At 41.6% G+C, this 16,166-nt stretch overlaps 1 protein-coding gene across 34 annotated transcripts in view; it reads right to left on the reverse strand.

Annotated features, from left to right (window-relative positions):
* The window catches only part of TAMM41 (TAM41 mitochondrial translocator assembly and maintenance homolog), a 111,174-nt gene that overhangs the window by 83,233 nt on the left and 11,775 nt on the right, over positions 1–16,166 (reverse strand). For 11 of the 34 annotated variants that reach the window (XR_010474976.1, XR_010474975.1, XR_010474974.1 and 8 more), the window contains exons 6-7: positions 13,675–13,846; positions 11,503–11,565 (exon numbers count right to left, since the gene is read on the reverse strand). Coding sequence is in view for 28 of the 34 variants with exons in the window: in XM_065074829.1 (XP_064930901.1) it covers positions 11,503–11,565; positions 13,675–13,846 (235 nt within the window). In the remaining 6 variants the exon portion in view is untranslated. Of the gene's footprint in view, positions 1–2,636; positions 5,721–11,502; positions 11,566–13,664; positions 13,847–16,166 lie in introns of those variants that run through there. The other 23 variants (XR_010474977.1, XM_065074828.1, XM_065074845.1 and 20 more) reach the window with 18 other exon arrangements.

Raw genomic sequence — 16,166 nt, forward strand, 5'->3', positions numbered from 1 at the left:
TTAACTGTATTGATAATGGCTTTTTATTGATAATGGCGTTTTTAATGGTCTTTTAAATGCTTCCCCAGAGTTACAACTGCATTTCATCATTTAAATTCTAGATTTAAGTGCGGCTTGTCCCCGCAGCAAGCAGCAGTGAGGAACTGCAGAGAAGGAGAAGCACTGAGCCTCTAAGGATGAGATACCCTCATGGGACACTGTTTAAAGCTCTGGTACACGCACACCTCCAAGGTACCCTCTTAATAGACGGGAAAACAGCCGCAACCTCAAAGTAACAAAGAACCCCACACCAAACCAGCAGAAGGACGGAGCTGTTGGGCTCAGGGGCTCAGCAGCGTCCCACTGCACCCAGACACCGCACCGGCGCTTTGCCGGTGGGACGTTCAAGCCCAAGCTGTATGTTGTATGTCCCAACAAGGAGTTCCGTACCTGCTCAGCCACGGGAGCGATGTGTGCGTGTTAAGCCAAGCATGGGATTAAACGCTTTGCTGGTAAGAATTCTCAACCAGATGTTGGACAACCTTATGACACACGATCTGTCTCAACCAGTGCTTGAAACAGTTTTATGACCCAGTGGTTTCACGTCCTGTGGTGCTGTTATTTAACCAGGTTTTAAAAGGCCTATCTTCACCTTTTCATTAAAAAAAAATAAATAAGAGTAGCACAGGTTGGCCAGGGTGGTTTTGGTGAATGATGTTACTTCCCAGTATGGGCCACGATGTGAAAGTTCACTGAATTGCACTGTTACAGGAGGAAGCAAGGAGCTCTTTAAAAGGCAAAAGTGTCTACTTTTGACACTGCCTACTTTTTTTTTTATATTTGGTCGTATTGCTTATTCTGTGGATAAGGTTTTGCTCCATCTGTGCACCACAGATGCCTCTTTTTTGACCCTTTGAGCTTGTACATTTCTATACAGCACCTAGGAAAGCCTGCATCCTTGAGGGAATTACCGAAGTGCAATAGTTACAGTTTCGTGTAGAGACAAAGAGGAAATAAATGAGGCAAAATTTGGAATAATATTCTGGTTATTAGCCTTAGTTATCCGGTAATATATTCAGTACATGGAATAGTTTTCTAACAACCCAGTGTGCAGCAATTGGCATTTTTTAAATAGAAAAACTACTATATTTTTCTGCTTCCAGTATTAACTTCCCAGAAGTTTGACTACAGGACCAGAATTCACAAATGCACAGTTTCAGCAGCAGTGACTGCGCTGGACGTGTGCAGGAGAAGCCCCGAGCAGCGAGCATCCCCACGCACGGGTTCAGGCTCGCTCGGACCCTTCCCACACGGCCTGGAAAGACAATAAACACAACTACTACAGCAAGCCCAGAACAGAAAAGGTTTGGTTACATTAAACACACATAAATAAATGAAACCTGCTGACTATTCATGCAGAGGGTTATTTCTGAAATTGTCCCATTTCCTCCAAGGAGTTGATACGTTACGTGTGTCAGCTTCAGTTTCCAAATTACTTTTGTGCCCTAAGACTTTCACATATGAGGACTTTTTATTTTTCTTTCCCCCTAAGTAATACAGTGGTCCCTACTAAAAATTCGCTAACGCCAATTGCTGGTGTAAAAGAAAATCAGTCTTCTGTTGATGTTCCTGCCCACAGGCAGTTTCCCCTACAGCGCACTTCATTTGGGACCAAAAATCCCACGTGTTACCTCCTTCGCTGACTGACGCAGGCAGTTCTGCCAGCGCTGCACCTCTTACCTGGGCGCTATTTCATCCCGAAGGCCGTGACTCCATCCTGAATCCTCCCTCGTGCTGTTCGTCTGTCCAAGGGCTTTGTGTCTGTCAGGCCCTGTTTCGACCACTGGGATCAGTATTCTCTGTTCTTAACAACTTTCCGAACTTAAATAAGTCAATATCTCACTTCAGATTCCTTTTTACTAGGGCTTATGCTGAAATGTAAAAAAAAATGGATGGCTATTTCAAGTCTTCACTATATATGCGGTTAATTTTAAGGTGGATAGTGTATATTTTGTATAAAAGACTTCTAGACTGTCCAGAAAGGAACCTCTTCATGCAAACAAAAAATCCAGCCAAAAAACAAGGTTAATTTAATTTAAGCACTGGCTTAAATGCCCTAATTCTTCTAATATAAACTTTTCAAATTGTGGACTTTGGCCTCTTACTAATAGGGACAGAGGCTGCTAGTACCAGACATACAAACATTTGCTGGTTCAAGTCACTCCTTTTACAGAATGTGCCACTAGAAACCATAGTCAGCCTCAGGAAAGGGACATCTGAGGGGATTTGTCTTAAAAATTCTAAAGCTATCATCAACAGATAATGCAAAATGCTAGAAATCTACCCATGACCTTAGCAAGTCACTATTTTACTGTAATAATATTTTCCAATAGAACAACAAAAAAAGGACATGTCACATTACATACAATATACTTTCTGTCTTCTTAAGTTCATGCTTTGAACTGCTTCCCTGGAAATAATTAGCAGCCAGCTTCATTCCAATATATATATATATATATATATATATATATATATATATATATATATATATATATATATATGTATATATATATTTTTAAGTGAAATCGCTAAATCAAATGTAGCTTGAGAGATGGCCATGCTGATCACGTAAGAGACAAGAAGCAAATACATACTAATCAGGAAAGATACACTTTATTTCCAGTTTTTTTACTTTAAATTATTTTTACCATTGACACTCACAAATAAAATGAAGCGTTCTCTCAATTTTTTCTATTAAGAAAAACATCACAAGTTGGCAAACCCACCTGATTCAGTGCGGAAAACATTCTATTTACAACGGATGCTCCAAATTTACTGCGTCACACAGTAATACTGCCAGAAATGTCCATTCTTTAATGGCACGATTAATGTAACATGCTATGCACAAGTCCAATTTTCTTTAGTTTACCTAATTCAATTAAGCAAGGGAGAACAAGTTTTATCTTTGCGGACAGTACTCTCAGGAAAACATAATAATAAAAGAATCAAACAACAGGTACTTTTGTTCATAAAATTCCCAATTTCAAAGCACTTCGATAGAATCCTCTGCCATACAACAGGCACTTCAGACATCTGCACAAGCAGATCCTGAAGGTCAATGACAGGATGACTGTCCTCCCAACCCCGACACTGGGACAACACTCCAAGAGTTGTGCTCCCAGTGGTGTGCAAGGTACACGCGAGTTAGATGAGAGGGTCCAGCACCTGACAAGGCTCTCATTTCAAACACTTCCCTGTGGGAAAGCAAGATGTGCGGTTCCAGCCACCTGGACGATAAAGGAAGATCAATACTAACATGACCATCTGGACAGTCAAAGAAATAATACTGACATAATTAGATCATAGCAAAATATAAAGGGCCTTGGACAGATTGTGTTGAAGTACGTTTCTCATAATTGCAAACAGTGATAGCCCAGACTCGTGAGAATGGTATCTCAGGCTGGATGACCATCCCCAAGGGCACGGGATGTGTGAATGTCCTCGGGCCTGGTCTGTGAGTGAGAACGTAATTGAAGCAAACATAACATGAGTGTGGTGTGTTTTTAACAACAATTATTGGAAAAACATCTTATGTAACATCTTAGTCCAGGCCTGCATCTGTAAATCCTATAAATTGTCAGTGACTAATAAAGAAAGGCTCAGCCCGGCTCAGCTCTCTGCTCTGCTCTGCTCGGCACTCCTTCCTGAACCAGATCTGTCTGCGTCCTGCCGTGCATCCTGTCTAATCACCGCACTTCCCCACACTGAAAGTCATCGCCGGGAGTTTTTGGATTCAGAATGTCACACATCTGAGAACAAATCGGCTTTTCCTCAAGAGTGCCGTGCAGACGCAGCCAGCACGCACCCTCAGCACAATCCTAAGGGTGAACCTGGAAGCGCAGAAACAACGTGTTTCAAGAGGACAGCTTCATATCTACTGAAAACTCAATGGACTTTCCAGTTCCATAAGTCTCTGGCAGAACTAAAATGGGACAGTGAATATTTTGAAAGAGCCTGTGGGTATTCTGGAAAATAAAGTTAGCAATACATAGAAAATTGGTGGCTTTGGTTTTCAATTCATATGTACAATCAATCCTTTTCACTCAGGGTTTCTGAAAATCCAGGCTATATTATACAGGAAAATTCATGTCGGTATTTACAGAGTATAATTCCTTTGCCCTATTGCCATCGAACCTTCCACTACTAACAAAAGTTCCTATTGAACAGTAAAATTGGGCATGTAAATTATTAGAACAGACTTCTTAAATACACTTTAATCTTCTCAAGTGGACAAAGCAACACCTGCAAAATATTTAGATAAAAAGTACCATTTATTTACCCATACAGAGTATGTCAAGACTCAAGATGTCTTCCTTAACCATCCCTTTGACATTTTATATAATTTCCTCATACTGTAAGTTATAGATTTCTTTGCTCCTAAAAAAAGAGAAAAACAAAACCCAGAAAACATCAACATTTAGGAAGGCTAACTCAAACACTCAAATACTAGCTTCATACTACATTGTTTCTCTAGAAGAATGACAACCTAATTCATCAGGCAGACATGCAAACAACTTTCTTGTCACATTCAGAACACAGTAAATAACGACACAAAAAATACTTGTAATAATATCAAAGCATGCAAAATAGAACTGGTTCATTCTGAAGGCCTGACGATGTTGCATACAAGCACATTATGTAGACAACGACCACGGTGTAGCAAACATAGAGATTAGCGATAAAGCTCTGAACTGGTAGAGAGGGAACCTTTACATCATTGCCCCTAAATGCTAAATACAGGAGGGCTTTAAAGCACCCGTGTCTCCTGCAGACCCTCCCCAAGCCAATACACGACGCACAGCTGGCAGACAAACTACCCGAGTTTAGTGAGCCTTGCCCGGTGCTGTACCTCAGACACTTGGGCGCCTTGTTGCAGAGCAATTCTACGCAGTTAGAACTGAGAAGCATCATGCTGATGCGCATCTTGATTAACTATCATCAGACCCCGCACCCCACCTGCGGCTTCCTTGGACAAGCAGCCTGGAGCATTGCTATGCAAAGGCTTGTGAATTCAAAATGAAAAGAAGATAATTGGTTTTTTTCATATGAAATGCGCCGCTGACTGTTGAGCTAGAAATGCGTCCTGGTATCAACAAGCTGCGAAGTATATTATAACCACCTTGAATAATTTGCTATTGCCTCATCCTAACTAATGGCAGCTACCATTTGAAAACTGAGAGAATAGCACATCCGCAAGAGAATAAAACTGCTCGACTTGCATAATGAAATAACGTCTGTGCCCTTAGGTGAAAAAAGATAATGCTGAACCAATGATGGGTACCCATGGACGCCAGTGTGAACACCCTGTCACAGGGATGTTGTCTGGACATATTTTGCTTCAGAGTAACGTGCGTGCCACCTGTTTATAATAAAGCTCACAGGAAGCCAGAAGGGCTGCCGGACTCCAGCACCATCCCGCTGCAGCCCGTGTAAACTCAGCTTTGGTAAATCCCACCAGACCTCCAGGCCGACAACCAAGGAAGGAGCTTCTCCGCTTTCACAAAGATGCAGAAGGATTTTGCAGCAGTCATTGCCTCCGAGCTTTCACATGTTTTAGGTACAAAGGGACTGAGGATGACTCCCACCCGATTTGTAAAGCGTACCCTTTGGGTTAAAACACCTCCTGAAGTTCTACCAGGGATGAGCCTTCACCTACAGACCTAGAGTAAAAGAGACACATCCTTTTGCTGGGGTTAGTCAGCGAGTGTTCGGAAATATGAAAACAAAATATCGTTAGTCTGGGAAGTTCAGTGGGGTTCTGAGATCCCAGCCAGTGGAGCTACTTGTTTGTCCTCCTTCCAGCTTGTTTTGAATCAAAAAACACCCCAAAACACACACCAAAAAAACCCCAACATGAAAGACAGAGTGACTTTGCAGATTACAGCGCAGTCTAATCACACCCTTACACATTCAAAACTGAAAAGGCAAGTTGTTAATGCTGCACTGAAGGCTTTGATTTTGACACTTATACTTTTTAACCTGTGTGTACAGTAGATTATACTTAGTACAATCCTTCTTATTTAATAGAACACGATTTACCTGACAAGGCTGATGAGAAGCAGACAGAAGCAATTTAACAAAAAGTCACACACTATGACACACCAGAATAGGAGGAAAGATCTTCTGGAACAAACAAGCAACTTAGAGCCAGGTTTAGCCATCTAGTGCACTGGACTTTTTTTGGGCGGAAAAAAAGGTATGATAAAAATTGATCTTGAAAAGACCTTAGAAAGTAATCAAATGAAGATAAAATACTTCAAGTGAAAGATGCATTCAGGATTAGCAGTCTAGAGTCACAAGTTGAATGAGTAGGCAGTAACAAGGAGAAGTGCATGTTCTACTTCTAAAGGAATGTGATCAAGAGTAAAATGCCTATCACAACAAATATACTGTGTATAATCCGTTTTGCACTTCTTGTGTCTCTAATTGCAATTTAAATAAACTCAACTTTGCCTTTTGTAAGGAATCATCCATACATATATTTTCAAATACAAAGCCATGTGCATCCCATATGTAAGCTCAAACTTTTCTATATTTAATAGGTTTTTCCTAAAAGCAAGCACACTAATGAAGTCATGACAAGATTTTCTTTGCAGTGTCTCAAATAACAAGTAAATAATCATGTAAATTCTGAAGCGCCTCACACATCTGCATTAAAATCACACAGAGTGTGTGCAGCTGCAGAACACGGCCAGGCTGAGCTCAGCAGAGCACACAAGGGAAAGAAGTGGTTCCAAAGTCAAATCTATGCAACTGTACGGTTTTGAAAGGACTGTGTGATCTCCCAGGTGCTGCTCTTCCAGGACACGGCCCCGAGCACTGAGGCTGCTCTGCTTCACGGGCACACGGACACGCGGGCAGCCCCGCAGGACTGTCCTCGCTCCTTCCGCCCGCTCGCCAGGCGCCTCTCGCGCCCGGGGGATTCTCCCCTGTTTCCCCGCAGGGAACACCGCGGAACTCCACCCACCGCAGCCTTACGGAATCAGGCGCTTGCGTTTCTGCCCCGGCACATCGCGCTACGGAGCAAAATACAGGTTTACACATCCAGCTGGTTTCCTAAAGCAGCCCTCAGGGTGATGAGTCACATCTGTAGTAAAAGTTGATGGCTGTAATTATGGCTCAGTCTCAGAATCTGAAGCAGTTGGACCACATGAAAACATCTTTCTACTTCAGCTATGAAACTACGACTTGGTGGTTCCACCTCCCCTTTAGATTTTCCACTATATGATACAGAACAAAGACCTGATGCACATGGAATCAAGACCAGAACATTTCAGTGTAAACATACATTGTATCTGCTTTTACTTAACAGTCCCACGTTGGGTTTCTGGAAGTGTTAGTGTGATAAGATAGTAATTTGGCTGTAAGTTCCCCAGTAGATACGCCTGGCTGCAGTATTCTTTATTTCCTTCTGAAAATAAAGACTAATGCACATACTTCCGAAGAGCTGCCATGTGGAGGCAAACAGTTCTATATTATTGGTGTATCACGCATACCCACGCCAACACTATATACATTCACAGTGAAGTGCAGTGGTATGCAATATCTGCTTGGGCAGCTGATGAGGAGAGCAGTTACCACACATCTATAGAATATTTTATATGTAAAGCTGTTCCTTATAGTTAAAGGGGAAAAAAATCCCTGAAGACATACTATACAAATATCCCAATTCCCAATAACAAATGTTATTCAGAGCAGCTCCAAGCACTTGTGCTAACTTAAACGTCTCTTGAACAACTCCTTCAACTGATTATTTAATCCATACTATTTTATTTATAAGGAATTTTCAAGGCTTGCAGCATTCTTCTAGTAAGATATAAAGAACGAATCGAAGCTAAAGAAGTATCAACATCTCCTTCAGAGGAGCTAAAATATAAGAACATCAGAGCTGGTTCCCAAACACCACACAGACTCTGGCTATGTGGGAAAATAAATCAAACGCTGGTGCCATCCCTAATGGGAAACAGAGAGGCAACCTCACCACAGGCTCAGAGAAATACACAGGCACATTTCAAAAACTAAATAGGGCAGCTAACAACAAACAAAAACACAGAGCTTGAGCTCAACTTTAAAACCACACTGGCAGAGGAGGATGAAAAAGGTTCTCTTCAATGGGTTGAATTTCTTTATTTTGCTTGTTCTCCTTGCCAGTAATGTTAATACACAGCATGCCGCCTCAGCAACGACTAGCCCCGATTTAACATTTCATTTGGAAACATGCTCTCCATTGGACTACCCTGCTACAGACCAGCGGAGTGACTTCACTTTGTGGTGGTGTTGTTAAGGTAAAACAATCAGCTAAGGAAATAATTTTGTGCCCCCCCCATTACGCTTCAAAAACAATGATGGCCATGTAATGAAGGTGAATTATTTTGTGAGCAGCCATGAGACAAGAATACTTGTGCAGCTACTAGGCAAGCAAAAAAGAAACAAGAAAAGCAAGAAAAAAGGAAGGAAAAAAAACCCCAGAGCTTATTTAATGGCGCCACTGATTTAATAAATCTCTTTCATAATTCTCTTGTTTTCACTACTATTCTTAACTAAACACTGCAGACAGAGCCATAACACTTTTCCTAAAGTCTGTACTAGAAAGCGTGAAAAGAGATGTCGGGGGAACAGAACATCAGACGAGATTCTGTTAAAGAATGAAGGAAGAAACACAACGTCCTTAGGGATTCAATTTAAAAGCTCAGCACGGTCCTGTAATACACATCCTGTGCACAAGTCAAGCAAACGCTTTCTATGTAGGAGCCACAATGTTTCTGTCTGTGTGGAGTGTGTACCTATACAAACATGAGCTGAGAAGAGCCCCAAGGAAAGGCAAAGCCAGGTGAACAGCAATGGTGCCTGACCCCTAGCGACGGACTTTTTAAATAAAGGAACCGAGATTGGGAGAAAATCTTCGTTAGAAGATACAGCAAGATTTAACGTAAACTCAACCATAAATGTTTGGAGAGAAGTATTAAAAAACAAAACACAAAACCAAAAAACGGGCAAAAGGCTTCTCCTAAATAGCTCCTCAACTGCAGGGAAGATCACTGAAACACACACAGCCGCCGCATCTGAGAAATACTGATGTCACAGGCCTCGTCAGGTGAATTGAATGCCTTCTTTAGTATGAACTGCAATGTAGGTTTTTATTCCAAGGCTCCTACTAATGATTTCCCTCAGTGCATAACCTGTAAGTAACCCCCAAAAGATCAATGCTGAATGCTGCTAATGGTTTTGGCCAGGTGATTCTGGCAGAAGTGCATAAATACAGTCCAAACAAAACAAAATACATTATGCTAAAAGAAAACTAACATCTCCCGAGCCTCACTCAAATCTGGGTTGCGTTTGAGGCAAAGGATCACAGTAGCTTTGCTCTGAATGAAACTGCGTCTTCAACACTGAAAGCACTGGTAGAAAATACGCGTTTTTAAGCTTAAGTGTTGGTCTATGTAAATAGTTGGTTAGAAGACAACTGAAGTTTGCTTTAAAATTAAAACAAAACAACAACAACACACAAAACTACAAAAATCACACTATATATAAACCAAAAAGCAGTTAAGAGAAAGGTAAGAAATAGCATTTCATAGATATCTAGTTTCGGAGGCACAAAACAGAGAACACGGTCAAAACTCCAAGTCCTACTAAAAGATGGATTAGGACCTCCCAAAAGCCCTGTTAACAGTAGAGGCTTTAGTGATTTACCACATGACACACCAAAGGAGCTAATGGTTCCCAGAGGTGATTTTCTGTCTATCAGAAGGCACGGAAGCGGAGCGTAAACGATCTGACGGAGCGGTCCCGCTTTGCTGCGCGCTCCGGCAGGCGCACGCGCCCGGCTCCGCGGGCGACTCGGACCAGCACCCGCCCCCAGGCCATAACGGTGCCTCTGACCCCTCCTCTCCTATTAGTTTGCTCTACAGAATCTGCTCCCCATGGCCATAGAAACAGCTGGGTTACAACATGACATTTGTAAAACAGACATGTTGCAATACAAGAAGTCTTGGCCACTAGGAGGTAATTTTGACAACAAAGCCTAAAAGAAAAGCCTCACCTATTTGGTTGGAAACCTTACACTAGAAACTCATCCCTGCCATATGCCTAACTCATACAAAACAAAAGATTTGCTTTTCTCAGTTGGAGTTATGTTCTTAGTCTCCTCCAGCCACCAAACAACATTAAGCAATAGTTTTGTTATGATTCTTCCAGTTAATAAAATCAGACTATTAACAGAAGCATATAAAAACTACAACTGTTCCTGCTTATTTGACTCAGCAGATCACTAATGGTCTTGAGCTCTCTAACTTGCATTTCTTTACAAGGAGGTACAAAGTGTCACGTGGAGTCACCAACTCTAATACTACATGGGAAAAGCAGCTCAACTCTGGATTCCCAGCGGGAAACTACACAGCTGCCTTTAAAACCAGTGATGGCATCATTTGTATAGAATGGCTTTTGTGGGACAATATACATGAATGAGTTCAGAAAATCATTTGAGCAACACCATGCTAGCAGGGAGGATTCTTCACTTAGCAGGAATTAAGACTATCTCTTAACTGGAATTTTAAGTAAAGGAACGCTCAGGTCTTAAGCCTGTCTTTTAACTGAGCTGCAGTGCTCTCACCTTTTTAAAATGTAACCATTAGGGCACCTTAAAATTAGATTTACTGCAGAACTCAGAAAACAGGCTGAAGCTCCAGCTGTGTAGCTGGCAGTGAATTTCATTCAGTTTGGAAGACTTTGATAGCTGAAGAGCATCCCTAGTTTTTTTATGTTTCTACACAACCAAGTCCTTTTTTTCCCTTCTATACCTTCTCTCGCGTTGACTTGGTAATACTCAGCGCTTTTTCTAAAGTAATTAATTTTGCAGTATGAGAGTGGCAGCAATATCCAATCCTCACCAAATATATGCTCAGTTTGGAATATGGGATGTCTTCAAATACACATCTGCCTGCCAAGCCCAACAGAAACGTTGGATCCTGTCAGAGCTCTCTCCCTCAACACTCATCCCCTCCTTTATTGTATGATGAAATAACCTCATACTCTACATAAGATACAAATACTATGTACTGATCATTTAGGGATCCACTCACATGTGGAAAGCCAGAGTGAAGTATAAAGTATTTCTTTCCATTTTTTAAAAGACAGAAAGAGCAGAATTAGTGCACATGAGCCAAGTCTGGCCCACATATAAAATTAAATTGAAATCAGGAGTTGTGTTTTTGTTACTTTTTGGTTGTTGGGGGATTTTGTTTAAGAGTCACATAGACTCCAATTCCTTTTGGCATTTTACAGTTTCTCAATAGTTATATAAAGCTTCTGCTTTAAGTATTACTTCTATTTGCAGGGGTTTTCAATTAAACACCCCAAAAGTTTATTCTTTAAACTCTTGTAACAAGACAGTCTTGGGGCCCTGTAGTTTCCACTTTGTGAAATCAGAAGGCCTCTGTTGATAGAAATCGCACACATTCTTACCAGCTGTCAGGATGGTTTTAGCGCTCTGCACTATACTGGAAGATCTCACAATTCCCGAAATGCCTGCAGATAGAAAAGCACACAGATGTTACCCATCTTCGCAGTTTTGCGGGGACTTTTTTATCCTCCAACACACACAAAGTGAAACATTTTTCCAGTTATACAATCAAGCCAGACTGCAACATACACTTAAGCTGAGAATGTTTGTTTCTGTTCTGCTTTGTCATACTAATTGAAAATACTCTCTAAGCTATTTTATATAATATACCAAAAAAAACCGACAAAATCAATATTAAAACAGAAAACAACCAGTAGGAATTGATCAAATGAACTCATTTAGTGTTCCCATTATTTATCTACTAAGAGGACTTGTCACAAACCATTCAGAGTTGTTTCACTTAAGTGCCGGCACACTAGCTTCCTATAGCAGAACAAGTTATACTCATTGTTTACTTCAAGATGAAATGGGGATTTTGCACTTTTCTGACCAAGCAGAGATGCTCATCTTGGGCAGGGCTTGTTTGCCTTTTTAAAATCATCAGCTTTTGTAGATAGGGCTTGTTTACCATACTCAGTTCTCATTGTACAGTGGTTCTTAGGGATTAATGGAATAGTAGATAAAACATTTTTTTTAAAAGTATTGTTTTATCTGTTTTAACACATACATGTAAAAGCATGTTGATATGTGCAGAACAAAACCACTGTACATTACTAAATACTTTAAAACATAGACATGCAGCAGTCCTAGAGTTATTCTTCCAAACTGAAAGTTATTCTTCTGCGTTAACCAGAATGTAGAATATAATTTCAAATATTTAAAAATTCTTCTTTCAAAGTTACTTCTATAATGAAGAGGAAAGCTTAGGGAAATCCCTTAATAAGTAAGAAGGATACAATATTCCACAGGAATAAAATCTGCAGGAGTAGGGGTGGGGCAGGAAGGGAACAAATCATGTTGAGCTAGTAAAGCCCCCAGGGACAAGGCAATTCAACTCGAGCAATCAGCCTTGTCTTGTAGGATTATTGCATGGCTTGCCTTGTCCTTCACCCAGATTCTTGAACTAGGAAAATCTCTTGGTCACAAAAGTGAAAAAGGGGTTTTGATTTGTTCTCCTAAGAGTATGAACCGCTTGGCTTGAGAAGACGCTTTGACAGTGCCTGGCTGCCCACGGGCCACGGCCACAAGGCCCCCTGTGAACAGAATGGCAGCACCGCTCGCTCGAGGGGGGCACAGCTCGCTCAAGGGGGGCACCGCTCACTCGAGGGGGGCACCGCTCCAAGCTCTACAACCCGATGGAGCTGCAACCGCTGTGGCTCCTGTCCCCACATGCAGCTGTTGTCACATCGCTGCAGTCCAGCCGCAGTGGCACAGGCACCGACAGGACAGGAGGACACCTTGATGTCCAGGTGCAATTTATCCCGTACTGTCAATGGAGAACTGCAACTCTCAGGAGCTTTATTTCCCACAAGAGAAATGAGTGTTGAGAGCTCCCTTAGCAGCTGGCTACTGTCTAGTGGCTCTGGGGCATCTAGGCAGCTTCTGCTGTGCCCAAGGAGCTTGCAAAACTGGCCACCTGGAACTAAAACATGTCAAGTTCTTCAAAGATATAAAGGACTCTTCAAGTACTAAATGTTTTCATTTTTCTGCAGAATAATAAAATATTGATGTCTGCAGCATAAGCTTGAAGTTGTTGTATGAGCATTATCATGCCTCAGAGCGGCTGTGATGAGGAGAAACACCTCAACCTTTTTCCTCAGAGCCTGAGTTCTCCACCAGAGCTCACATACCTGGACCATCAGAATTGGGAAAGATAACATCAGCAAACTAGAAAAGCAGATTATTAAGATGAAGTTAAATCCTGAAGGTGTAAGGATCCCAAACAGACTTACATGTTCTAAGCAGGCCACACGAATTCCTAAAGATTACTCCTTTCAGAATCCAAACCAAAACATATATTTCTATATCAGCAGGAATGCTATTTGCTAGTATTTGAGAGAACCTGTTTGCAATGAAACAAATACAAAACTGTACTTTTAAGAATGTATCTCAACACTAATCTCTTGGGTTTGTCTCCCTTATCTCTAAATCATCCTTCTGAACTCAAGGAACATGTATCAGTCTGTATAGCTATAATGTCTTTAAGGAGATGATGGACGCTGACCTAGGCTTACCTTGATGCACCACAAGTCCGCACTCAGGGTCATGGGCAACTTGCAATAAAATTTCTTCCACGTCTCTGTTTTTTCCAGGAGGGCCTACCAGAGAAGTTATCTTTTGTTGCAGAGTCCTTGGCAAAGTCATTAGTTGTGTAAATTGACCTTCTGGACTTTTATCAATCTGAATGTTATAAAAAGTAAGACCGTAAAAATATTCAGTGTTAGTAAAATAAGTTCGCTTTTTCAAAGAAGTCGGTAAAGTGTTCCGGTTATCTCTGTGATATTTGTCAGAGGTTAAAGAACACGATTGTTTTCACTTATAAAAATTATAGATAATGCTAATGAAAACTTCCCAAGCACTGGGAGATGCAGTATCTCAGTTCTGAAACGCACTCAATGCAAAGGTGCTAATTTTTATCCAAGGGAAGACTAACGTACACACATGATCTTGCTGCCTTTGCAAGCAACATTTCATTGAAACTGGATCATTTCTGCTCTACACAATTTCCTTTGGAAACATAAGCACACTACAATGAAAAAAAAAGTTCCCAAAAGACCACTTAGCTCAGTTCAAACTATATACACACATTTCAAGTTTAGTTTGAAAAAAACGCTTTCTCTGTTTTAAACTCAAAGCACATCTGGTTTGTGTAATTTGAAGGAAACATCCATTCCACATTTTCCAGTCTAAATCAGAAATTCAAGGACCCTTTTCGAATAGAATGATACCAGCATGCAGGCCTGTACACACTTGAGACCACAGCTGGAATATTGTGTCCAGTTGTGGCCCCTCAGTTCCAGCAGGACAGGGAACTGCTGGAGAGAGTCCAGCGCAGCCACCAAGATGCTGAAGGGAGTGGAGCATCTCCCGTGTGAGGAAAGGCTGAGGGAGCTGGGGCTCTGGAGCTGGACAAGAGGAGACTGAGGGGGGACTCATTCCTGGGGATCAATATGGAAAGGGGGAGTGTCAGGAGGATGGAGCCAGGCTCTTCTGGTGACAACCAGTGACAGGACAAGGGGCAATGGGTGCAAACTGGAACACAGGAGGTTCCACTGAAAGATGAGAAGAAACTTGTTCCTGGTGAGGGTGGCAGAGCCTGGCCCAGGCTGCCCAGGGGGGTTGTGGAGTCTCCTTCTGTGCAGACATTCCAACCCGCCTGGACACCTTCCTGTGTAACCTCATCTGGGTGTTCCTGCTCCATGGGGGGACTGCACTGGGTGAGCTTTCCAGGGCCCTTCAACCCCTGACGTTCTGGGATTCTGTGATTCATTTATACAAAATGTAAGCACAAGTCCTGAAAAATGCATAATGGAGCAGTTCTCTCAAAAAATGTGAAGAGTTCAATTCCTCCCACACAAGATTTTAGACAGTTCCTGAAGACATCAGACAGGAGACCAGCTGCCCTATGCACTCTCTTTAGTCAATGGGGAGAAAATGACATCCAGATGAATCACCCACTGACTACAGAGGGAGCCGACAACACACAGCTCTTCACATCCAGGCCTGAACCAGAACTATACGAACTAGGGTCTGCCTTCAATTGTTTTCGAGGAATCTTTTAAGAAATAATTTTCTCTAACTCTGAAGACGCATACTTGGAGAAGGGGTTTCTGCTCTGCATTAAACAGCACTCTGAGAGCAGTTACCCTCTTTGGTCTGGGCAATAACTGCCAATAACCAGACCAAGGTGTGAGCAATAAAGTAGTAGTCGGCTACCAGGATTTGTTTAAAGGTAACACAACTGGGAGTATTATTCTAACCAGGCATTTTCTTGGAGGAAGCATTAGTGATTCTTTTCAAAATTCATGTAAATACTTCTTCCACCAAACTGTTCAAAAGCACACTGATGAGGAAACATGGGGACAGCTGCAGCATAATGCAGATCTGCCCACACTGTACTCCAAAGCACTGCAGTAAAATTGTTTACTGTACTCAAGTTCGCTTATATATGTACTTCAGTTTCTAACAAAGACACATTCTAAAATGAGACATTCATGAGATAATTACCAAGGTGACTCGCAGATAGATACCCATGCCCATGAGTTTGCTATTTGCAACTTCATGTTGAAATGTGATTTGCACTTGAACACTCACACACAGACATGTACAATCCAAGAGGAAAAATTGCTATGGGAGCCCTGATTGTGGCATCTCTCCCCTAATTGCAATGTTACACGTACATCTCATGTCAGAAAGACAAAATTCAAGATACTGCTCATTTTGGATACTTGTTTCCCAAATCTAGGAAAAAAAATGTTTTAGTATGGGTACGTAAAGATAACGGCAGAATTTTCTTTGGGTTTAGTCAACTAATCTTCATAACTAGCACCGCAGGGTTTGCTTGTGAGATGCAGTTTTTGACTACAGAAAGTTGCACCTCTAAGTTATGGTCCAATCTTTTTAACACAAACCATATGTTTATTCACCACTTCCTGGAATGTTGTTTCCATATGGTAGTCATTAGACCATACGTTTTAAAATGATCTTCCCTTGTTCCCTTGCTAGG

This window comes from Columba livia, chromosome 10 (genome assembly GCF_036013475.1).
Source record: "Columba livia isolate bColLiv1 breed racing homer chromosome 10, bColLiv1.pat.W.v2, whole genome shotgun sequence".
In the NCBI taxonomy this organism is placed as follows: domain Eukaryota; kingdom Metazoa; phylum Chordata; class Aves; order Columbiformes; family Columbidae; genus Columba; species Columba livia.